The following is an 11016-nucleotide window of genomic DNA, read 5'->3' as shown; positions in this document are numbered from 1 at the left end:
TTACTTCGTTTATTGATGTAATTATAGATAATTTATCCATACATATATAAAAGGAAGTTATGAAGAAAATAACAAGAGTGTCGTTATGGATTTCTTTTGATTAAATTTTGGAAGTGAGAAGGTTTTATTTATTTTGTGATAATTAGGGGAAGAGGAAATGAAATTTTTTTAAATCTGAACTATCGACATAAAACCTGATTGGAAGAAGGCACAAAATTACTTTCCCGGAGAAGTAGAATGAAAAACCTGGCGTGATTCCAACACCTCTTCCATGCCTCTTGCTGAAGATGTTTGTCATATTTAAGTCCGTATTATTATTTATTCCTTGCTTAACATTTTTTTACCTCTGTGGAGGTTATTGAAGTCATAGTTCGAAGATAGCAGCACGTGAAATAAGGGAGACGTTGAAGTGAACTGGCAATTAGTTGGTAGTTATAGTTAGTTAGAAGGGTTTTGATCTCATGTGATCAAACTCATGCACCCGTGTGCATGCGTGCTGCATGACCCCTAGAAGTATAAATAAGCAGCTATCTTCCTTTTGTATGATTCATATCGTTTGAATGAGAAATATCTTTTCTCTCATTTTTCCTTATATTGAGAATTGTTTCTCATTTCTATGTTCTTCTTGTAATTCCTATAGAGGTTAATGGCTTTCTTTATACTTGTGGACTAGATTTAATCGTGCTCGGCAGAGATGATTGAGATTTTTTGTTGATGAACAAATTTAAGTTGCTTATATAGGGTATCATCATCCAGCAAATAAAAATGTGATCCATCTCTCCCTCTCACACAGACACACACTATGCAGTTAAGTTTGTGAAAGTGAGATCAAGTCAAAATTGTCATGTCTATATAGTTGGACTGCCATTTAGGGGGTCATGTCATTAACTTAAAGAGCCAAGTTTGTGTGAGGATGCAAAGCATTTCCTTAAATGAATGTGTGCCGCCGTTGTTGGCAGGAATATGGCCGCAGAATGTTGAGAGTGAGTTTCTCAAACAAGCCTAAAGCAAAAGGGCCCCCTTTTTCCAGAAACAGAACACTAACTTTTCATGGAAAACCTGGCATGGACCATTACATCTGAGAGCCTAACGCAGTAAGACAACACCTGGAAATGGCAATTGAGAATACCGAACGATTATGCTAGAATGAAATCATGTGTAAAAACAATATCAAAGCGAGATATTTTCTTAGCAAAAAGCCTTAAATGTGAACAAATGAATAAAAACTTGGGCATAAAAAATCAAATTGCTTGTTTTAAAAAAAGGGTTCCAGACTAAAAAATTGACTAAGAAAACAGCAGAATACAGCACCAAATGTTGGCTTAGCAAATAGGAGCTGACACTGAATAGTTTATCGACTCTGCCTAATTTAACCTATGCCTTTGAATCCAACCTCCTCTAAACAATTTCCCAGAGCCTGCTTCTCTCGTTGCATCAAGCAGCCTTCGATTTGGTGATCTTTCTTTTTGGTTGCTTCCTTGTAATCGAGTTCTTCATTCCGAGGAAGAACAGCAATGCACCAACAAGTGCCGCACACTGATAGGAAATCATGAAAAATGTTACACAAGCACGTGCAACCACAGAAGGTGTTGAGACTTGTTTCTGTACCTGAAGGAACTCACATAAGACTCTGAAAAACTCTGGCTTTCCAGCTTCATAGTTGTAGAAGTCATACATTAAAGGAGTTGTCAATATCAAGTAATACATCTGTTACAAGGAGCAGATAAGATTAGCTTTTGTGCTGTTTTGCTTTTAATAGATTGAATGAGTGGCAAATATCGGAGAGCAGAGGCAGGATAGGGTTTCTCACCAGAAGATAAGCACCAAAACTGCTGCCAAGAACAAATAGAAGTCCTCCAAATCCATTTAGGAAGATGGATGCAGCAACGAAAGTCCTGGCCTGTATGTTTGATTATCAGACATCATATGGCATTCGAACACCCAATGATTCAGAGTTTTCAAGGAAAATAGAGTAACACAAATTAATTGGAGATTTACATCAATGTGGAAATTGTTTTTCCCAATTATTCCATCAATATGCTTCTTGACAAGAGCCAATTTGGGAGCCCACTGTTCTGCTGCAGGTCCACCATTGTCTCCAAATTCATTGAACCTGAAAAGGGGCAAGAAAATATGTCAAGAAAATGAATACAACTACAAAATGTAAACAAAAATAGAAAGAAGACCAAGAACTATGGGCCAAACAACTGGGGATGGTCTAGCATATCTGTGGACGAGTTTAATTTTAGCGTCAACCAAATAACTACGAGACACATGTATAAAACAAGGCAATAAATTATTTAATATGCTCATAAAGACAATTACAGAAAATGACTTAAGAAGTTTACTCAACAAATATGACATTAGGCCTCTCAAGTCAAAACCGCCCATGCTGATGGGGTGCTAGACAAATATCTCTAACGTAGGAAACATATAAAGCAATTAAACCAGTTTTAGATGCTAAACGACATTATAAAATGTTATCAGAGCACTAGGCACTAGGCAGTTGAGGATGATGCAACACGCAAGCCCCAGCTTATGCACAAATTAGGTCATTCACCACCCCCAAGGCCATACATGAACATGAAGACCCATAAACAGTGTGAACTCAAAAATCACATTTCACGTGATGAGTATTGTGACACATGTCATTTAAACATGTGCACAACTCATTTCAAATCACATGGTTCGAATGGATAACTTTAGACCATTCACAATCTTAAAAAAGTCCTAGATCAGAGAAGATGACTAGAACACACCCTGCTAAATAGATATACATATGGAGTACTAAAACTAATTGCAATATATTGATTTTGGAAAGACAAAATTAACAGAAGATCCGAAATCCGAATACGGCTGTGGTGGACTGCATTCTCCAGCTTGTTCGTCGGACATCTTGGATTAGTAGAAAATGGCGGCAGGGTGGTGGAGAAGAACTCATAAAACCTAACCAAACAATAAGAGAATGTTAGATCTAAAGTGACTGGGGATACAGCAGCACTCGTGCAAGAACTTTTGGACATCAATATCTGGTAGTATGAGATATTTCAGATGACAAATACTCCACAATGCAATCATAATTGAATGGCACGAAAATGTGATAAGATGTGAAACTATACCTGGATAACTGAACAGACTGTTTGTATTATGGTAAGAACGAGCAAGAAAACTGCAGCGGCAACAGATAAGGAGGACCAAGGGTTGCTAAAATAATCGCGTCTTAACATCTTTTTCCAGTCAACCCATTTTTCTCTCAGCATCATTCTCCATCTAAAGCAACTGGCTTTCCACCGGTGACACCTACTCTTGTTATAGTCATTCAACTCCACACAGAGCTCAGCAAATTAGAAATCATTTACTTCAGTTAGAACTCCTTTGTGCAGATTATTAAATAGGTCAGCTACTTGTTGACCCCGGCCTAATTCATTTTTGATGATGCCATGCTTAACAAGTAGATGAACATCACCTGAAGTGTTTATGAAACTATCCATGAGCATCACATAACTTGTAATGTTCCTGGAAAAGTAGCCATAATAGCCCAAGTGTTCAAAGACTATAAGATTCCGGAAGAATGTCTCGGTTGATTCATTTACCGTCAATTTGGGGATGGTCAACACACCTTTGTCACTATCAAAAGAAACATCAAACAAACAACTATCTTCTCCACAACGAAGCTTGACTCCAGCTCTCACAAGCTCTCCTGCACTACGAGTGTATTCAAACTTTTTAGACGCTAGTTGCATTCTCAGTCCCTTATCATGGGAAGGCACAAGTTTCTCTGCTGGAGCATGAAGAAACAAAAGGAACTCAACGAAGTGCCTAGCCTGAATACAGTGTGCTGTCAATGGTACCTTGCTTGTATTACCAATATTTTTGAAGAACTTGTGAGCAAGATCAAAGATGGTGACCATAGTCCCTTCATTTAAGAATGAAAGATCCACAAAACTCAATTGGTTCTCCATTATTCTTATAGGTAGCTGATTCTCTAGCAACAATATATCATGCATCAAATCATTGTACATCCAGTAGTGAGTATCAAATATTCTCTCATATTTGTCCCTCAGCTGAATGAAATAGTTTTCCAGGAAAAGCTCAACAATGAATATTCCATCCAACACAATCACTTCTGCAAGTTCCTTAGGAAGAAGCTTAATTGTACCCTCATAACACCCACGAACAAATCTTTCTTCCTTTGCTGAAAACTTTGCTATGGTATGAAGGCCAGTTCCAAATCTGGTCAAAAACTTATGTGTGAATCTCAATTTGAAAGTTTCCATGCCTTGAAGATGGGATCGGTCATGATGTAATGGACCGATTGACACTAATCGAGGAGTATAGGCTCCTTCATTTGCTTTCCAGAGTGTCTCGGAAACGTCATAGATTGATGCTGCATAGGAATATGAAGGATCTGCAAATAACTTATCAAATTTTTTATCTAAGGAAGATACCAACATCTCTGCTAGTAGAGTTTGAGATCCTTCATTGACAGATTTCATCTTCTGGTTCAGGGAAGTTTGCAACATGATCGAACCAAACATGATATGTTGGTTCAGAGTTTGAGATCCTTCATTGACAGATTTCATCTTCCATTATAGGTTCTCCATTATTCTTATAGGTAGCTGATTCTCTAGCAACAACATATCATGTTTGGTTCGATCATGTTTGGTTCCCATCTTCCCCTCCAATACTCAATTTGCAAAAAGCATCTTCAAAAAACCTCTTGTTGACTGCCTTTGTCAAAATGTCAGCAAGCTGATTCTCTGAGCGAACAAATGGCAGCTCTACAATGCCTCCTTCAATGTTTTCCTTGATAAAGTGTCTATCCACCTCAACATGTTTGGTTCGATCATGTTGAACTGGATTCTCTGAGATGCTTATTGCGGCCTTGTTGTCACAGTACAGTATAGTCGACACTTTCTGCTAGGAGCTAGGCTGAGTTCCTTCATCAGTCTTCTTAGCCACATTATCTCAGTCAGTCCACTTTTGATTCCACGAAACTCTGCTTCAGCACTCGAGAGGGCGACCACTTTCTGCTTTTTACTTATCCAAGTCACCAAGTTACCTCCAACAAAGATAAAGTACCGGGCGATTGACCTTCTATCATTAGGATTCCCCGCCCAATCAGCATCGGTGTACCCATGAATGTCAAGATTATCACTCTTAGAGAACAACACTCCATGTCTTGTTGTCCCTTTCAGATATCGGCAAATCCTGAGCGCTGCTTCCATATGGTCCGTCTGTGGTTTTTATGCATGAACTGACTCACGACCCCTACGACATAGGCAATGTCTGCCTAGTATGCGATAAGTAGATAAGCTTTCCAACTAGTCGTTGATATCGACTTCGATCGGTCAACTCAGCTTTATCATTAATCTGTAATCCATGATTAACCGCTATAGGCGTATCTGCCGGTTTACACTCTAGGAGACCTGTTTCTGCAAGGATGTCCAGGATGTATTTTCTCTGTCTAAAAAAAATCCCTTTTTGTGATCTTAACACCTCGATCCCAAGAAAATACTTGAGATCCCCTAAGTCCTTCATCTCAAACTCCCAAAACAGATTCATCTTCAAGCTCTCAATCTCTTCCAAGTCGTCACCTGTGATAATCATGTCATCGACATATATGATTAAGCAAGTGATTTTATCTCCTTTCTTCTTCAAAAAGAGAGTACGATCGGAGTTGCTCTGTTTATATCCATAACTAATCATTGCCCCGACGAACTTCCCAAACCATACTCTTGGGGACTGCTTCAACCCATATAAAGTTTTCCTCAGCCTACATCCTTCTCCTATCTTGAAGTCTGCTGCGAATCCTGAAGGGGCCTCCATATACACCTCTTCTTCTTTTTTTAGCTCACCATGAAGAAAGACATTCGTCACATCGAATTGATGCAGTGGCCAATCTTTATTTGCCGCCACAGACAATAAGACTCGAATTGTGTTCATCTTGGCCACTTGGGAGAAAGTTTCTGAATAATCTACCCCATATGTCTGAGTATATCCCTTCGCGACTAGCCGTGCTTTGTACCTCTCAACTGAGCCGTCTGGTCTCCTCTTGATAGTGAAGACCCATCGGCATCCTACAGGTCGCTTCCCATTAGGTAAGATGCACGTTTCCCAAGAGTTATTCCGGATCAGTGCATCTATTTCTTTTTGCATTGCCTCTCTCCAGTTCTTGTGCCGCGTAGCCTCTTCCCATGACTGTGGGATCTCTTCATCCTCATACAGTGCCTTCTCAAATGCTTGAGCCATTTCTAACTGATGGCTCGTAACTAGGCAAGCAACAGAGTAGCGAGCATTCCTGTTAATCCTCTCAGGTGTATATCTTTTTGGTGGAACTCCCCTGTTCTCCCGATGTGGAAGAATGTACCCCCCTGTGTCGGGGTCAATCCCTTCGACTTCTTTACTAGTGTCTCCATCTGTGTTTTCCACAACAGGGCCTTCTTCTTCCTCTACACTTACATCATCAGTAGTAAAGGAAATTGGAGGAACAAGGTTATCAATACTTAAATTGGATAGCCTCAACGGGAAAGTAGCTGGTTGAGTGTCACCTTCAGGAACGGACTGTCCTACTTCAGAGACTTGCTCAGCGGAATCGCTTACTGCCGTCTCTGTTATGTCCACTTTGGGATTACTTGGTGTTGGCATCGACACTGATATCCAACTTAGCGAGTCCTTACTACTATTCTCCCCCTGACTGCTAAGGTGGGTATAAAAGTATTCGGTTTCAAGGAAATTGCAATTTATCGTGACAAACATTCGATTGGTTTTAGGATCAAAACACCTATACCCCTTTTGGTTTACCCCATATCCCACGAAGACACACTTAATTGCACAAGGAGAAATTTTGGTTCGTTCATGTTTTGGGGTATGAACAAAAACGGAGCACCCAAAGACTCGCGGTTCAAGAGTTAAAGGTGGTGGAATTTTGGTGAAGGAGGATAGGGCTTGGAGTGGTGTTTGGTGTATGAGGATACTTGTGGGTAATCTGTTCAAGAGATAGGCTGAGGTGGCAATGGCTTCGGGCCAGAAGTGTTTTGGGGCTTTTGATTCAATGAGCATAGAGCGGGTCATTTCTAGGAGGGAACGGTTTTTTCTTTCGGCTACACCATTCTGTTCGGGAGTGTAGGCACAACTGGTTTGATGAATCAGACAATTTTCTTGAAAAAATTGTTTCATGGCTGAATTAACGAATTCCCTCCCATTATCTGATCTCAAGATTTTTATAGAAGACTGGTACTGGGTTTTGATAAGGTTAAAAAAGTGTGAAAAACGTATATAAACCTCAGATTTTTGTTTCATGAAATATACCCAAGTCATGCGAGTGCAGTCATCAACAAAAACTAAGTAGTATCTAAGACCCTGCCCCCCAGTAAAAGGTGCGGGCCCCCAAACATCAGAGTGAATTAAGGAAAAAGGAAAATCAACGCGAGTATTATTCAAAGGATAAGAGATTTGGTGGCTTTTGGCCAAAAAACAAGTTTCACAATACTCATCATGTTTAGAAACAAAATCAGGAAACAATAATTTTAAGTAATCGATAGAAGGATGTCCCAAGCGTCGATGCCAAAGCCAAACCTTCCTATTGGCAGACCCGTGAGTTAGCACGGCGGTCCCTTTTTGAGCTATCTCATCTACATAGTACAATCCATCACGTTCAGTGCCACGTCCAATTATTTCCCCAGTTCGGATATCCTGCAGCAGACAGAAATGAGGTTGCATCAATAAGGTGCAATTTAATTCCTTCGTGACATGGCTAATAGACAACAATTTATGAGACATCGAAGAAATATAAAGGCAGTTAGATAATTGAAGGGTAGGTGATATTTTCACAGTTTCCCCCCCCCCCCCTCAACTTTTGTAAACTCCCCATTAGCTGTCTGAATATGGGATTTCTGAGGTTTTTGAATACCTGTAAGATCTGAAGCATCATAAGTTATTGTATCAGTCGCCACACAATCAAATATCCATCTATCGTTTTTCTCATATCCACTAGACACCTGACATGCAATTCCAGTGTTTTCTAGGGGCTGAAACCTATTTTTACACACGATAGGGGTACTAATAGGGAAATTACTTAGTTCGGGGTCAGATTTGCACAACACAAGAGAATATGGGTCATTAGGCAATAGATGGGGTACACTAAGTAATTTATTGTATTGCTGGGGTGAAAAATAGGATTTATGTAAAGTTTGGGGTTCTTTAACCAAAGAACCCACAAACCCTACGTTACCTGCCGCCGTTGTTTCTTCATCTTCCCCAAATTCCTCCTCTGACCAATTCGACACCACCGTTCCTCTGGCGAAGTTGGCGGCTTCCATCTGACCCGTCGGCTGAGCAGCACCGATTGCTCCCCTGTCGCCGCCCCAAGTCTGAGCAGCTTCCCTGTTGCTATCAGCGGTGGCGATAGGGTAATTTCCTCCGTCCCTCGGTTGCCCTCGGATAACTGCAGCAGCGTGGCCGCCGTGGCCACCGCGGTTCCAGGGAGCGCGTGGTGGCACGGATGGCGGTGGTGCGGATGAGTTCTTGCCGTGTTTCTCCTCCCACCAATTGGGAAATCCGATCAATTCGAAGCATGATTCTTTCGTGTGCTTCTTCTTCTTGCAATAAGAACAGACAAGCTTCGATTTGTCTTCATCATTGTTCCGCCGGTTCCATCCGCCTCCTCCACCGCGATTGCCGCTGCCACTGGAGCCGCTGCCGTGCTGGTGCGATCCTCCTCGGATGACAAGTCCTGCTCCGATGCCTTCTGTTGTGGCTCCGGCTCCTGACTGTAACACTTGAGACCGTGTCTCTTCTTGTTTGATCAGATTGTAAGCAAGGTCAACCGAGGGAAGTGGCTCCATTTTAACTATCTCCCTTTTGGTTGTTTCATATTTGCCGTCTATTGCAGTCAGAAACGTATAGTCTCTGTTCTTGGATCCAATTATCATGTATTTCCATGTCCTCCGGGTACTTCATAGGATTTGTCCGTTTCTGATCTATTGACATCCATAAATCTTGTAGGGTACTCCATGTCTCCTCTAACGATTGATTTCCTTGTTTCACCATGCTGGCTTTGATATTCAGATCGTATATTTGGAGTTTATCTCCTCCGCTCCCGTACGTGATAGCCAATGCATCCCATATGTGTTTGGCTGTCGGTTGTTTCAAAACTCGGCTGACCAACCGAGGTTCGATATTCTGTGTGAGCCATGTGAACACACAGTGATCAGCTTGTTGCCATTGCGGAAAGGCTGGATCGGTTCGTGGCGGGGGAGGTGGAACTCCGGTTACGTGAGAAACCATTCCCCTGCCGCTTATAGCCGTCTTCATCAGGACGGCCCATTCAGAGTAATTTTCTCCATTCAATTTTCTTCCTCCGATGTGGAGGGGTTGTGTATCGATTTTGTACACAATGGGTTTTTTCTGGTGGATTTTTTGTGTTCTCTGGTTTGGGTGTTGATGGTATCATCATGGCAAGACTTTTGCTCATGATTTCAGCAATTTGCCGAGCAATTTCATCCGACTGGGATGGGTTTTTTTCGTCTGACATTGTTTGTTTTGAATGGTTTTTTGCAGATTTGGCTTAAGGCCGAGAAAGGTTAGGGACAGTGATAAAATTTTTCTGAGTCCTGCTTTGGTACCATGTTAAATGGTGCAGAAAACATTGTGGAAAGGAAGAGAGGAAGAAACAATTGTGTAGAATAGGATGATAATTTCATTGTATAAAGCACCCTTTAAATAGGGATTACAAACAAGTAAATATGGTAAAACTTGTGCTCCAAGTATTCTTGGGCACCAAACTAATATATTTCTTAGGCACCAAGCTAATGTGTTTCTTATCCTCCAAGCTTTCTTGATCTCCAAGCTAATATCTTTTCCTTTTTCTAACATACTACAATCAAATATTCCTAAATGACAATTATAGAATCAACAGCTTCAAAATTATGGTTGTACATTTCCAGGAAAAAAAGGTTCGCCTCAAACATTCCTTATAAATAAATGAATTTTACATATGAATACATGGAGAAGGTGGCGCACTTGAGCTAATAAACAAAGAGGGTGTTTAGGAGGAGCTTATGTGCTCTTGAGAAGTGTTTGATAACATATGCTCTTAAATATCACATATATTATATTTTCAATGAACTTATTATCAACTAAGTTCAAACTATTGAGCTTATAATCAACAAGGAACTAGGTGAGAGTTTTGAAAATAAGTTCAAGCAGCTAAGTTATAAAAAAAGTTCATCAACCCCACCTTATGTATTCAGTGATCTTATAAGCAACAAGCAATTTACAAAAGTAATTGTACAACAATTTGTTATTTCCAACATAAACCTTTTCAAATTCATCTAACCAAGATTGTCTCTTTAGCTCAATCACCTAAACACTTTGAAAATTTATTAAATCATGAAACATCTTGTAAGCAGTTGCAACTTTGAAAGATGTCCAAGAAACTTTATTTAGTTCATATATGCACCCTAAAGAGTATCAAGAACGTTTGAATAGCATTTTGTACCGTTAAAACTTGGCCATTATGAAAGAATCAAAAGCAGAGAGTTGAGCACGCTACATTTCGGCCCTTTGAACATTCAGTTCATCGAAACTTGCTAATAAATGGAAAATTAAGACTAAAACTTGAAATTCTTGATTAATTTACTTGCTAAGAGACACAGTCAACAAATCGCTACGCAGGTAGTCATGATTTCTAAGTTTCTACCAACCCAACTTGCTCGGTTAACTCAAAATCGCGTTATCTGCTACTAAATTAACTCAATAATTTAAGGGCTCACCTCAGAAACAAGAGTCAAGTAGCTGGTCGACTGTGGCCCTGTTCCGCATATGTGATAGGAAGAAAGAGAACTGAAGCAGAGGATAGAAGAGAATTATGGATTTGAGCAGGCAAAAGAGAAGAAGTGGGAAGAAACTGAGCTCTGGAATTAGCCATTGGGAAAGGAGTTAAGAAGTGGTTAATTGGTTAGGAATTAGTTGGAGTTCAGAAGTCACTAATTATGTGAGACCGGTCAGTTGGAG

General features: G+C 40.4%; 1 protein-coding gene and 2 pseudogenes across 1 annotated transcript; all 3 read right to left on the bottom strand.

The window, feature by feature from the left end:
• Nucleotides 1–1216: 1216 nt before the first annotated feature.
• LOC125195294 (uncharacterized) lies at nucleotides 1217–2136 on the bottom strand (the record flags this gene model as incomplete). The annotated part of the gene is made up of 4 exons (XM_048093466.2): nucleotides 1217–1536; nucleotides 1609–1707; nucleotides 1811–1900; nucleotides 1999–2136. Coding segments are annotated over 4 exons (429 nt in total), but the record flags the coding sequence as incomplete, so codon positions are not given.
• Nucleotides 2137–3113: 977 nt separating this feature from the next.
• LOC125195293 (UPF0481 protein At3g47200-like) lies at nucleotides 3114–4523 on the bottom strand (annotated as a pseudogene).
• A 3306-nt stretch (nucleotides 4524–7829) lies between these two features.
• On the bottom strand, nucleotides 7830–9618 carry LOC148929350 (uncharacterized; annotated as a pseudogene).
• Nucleotides 9619–11016: the final 1398 nt, after the last annotated feature.

The sequence above is a fragment of the Salvia hispanica genome, chromosome 4 (assembly GCF_029641045.1).
Source record: "Salvia hispanica isolate PSC_SH4W2 chromosome 4, Shi_PSC_v1, whole genome shotgun sequence".
In the NCBI taxonomy this organism is placed as follows: domain Eukaryota; kingdom Viridiplantae; phylum Streptophyta; class Magnoliopsida; order Lamiales; family Lamiaceae; genus Salvia; species Salvia hispanica.
The sequence above is the reverse complement of the archived record's forward strand: the minus strand, read 5'-3'. Positions and strand labels throughout refer to the sequence as shown.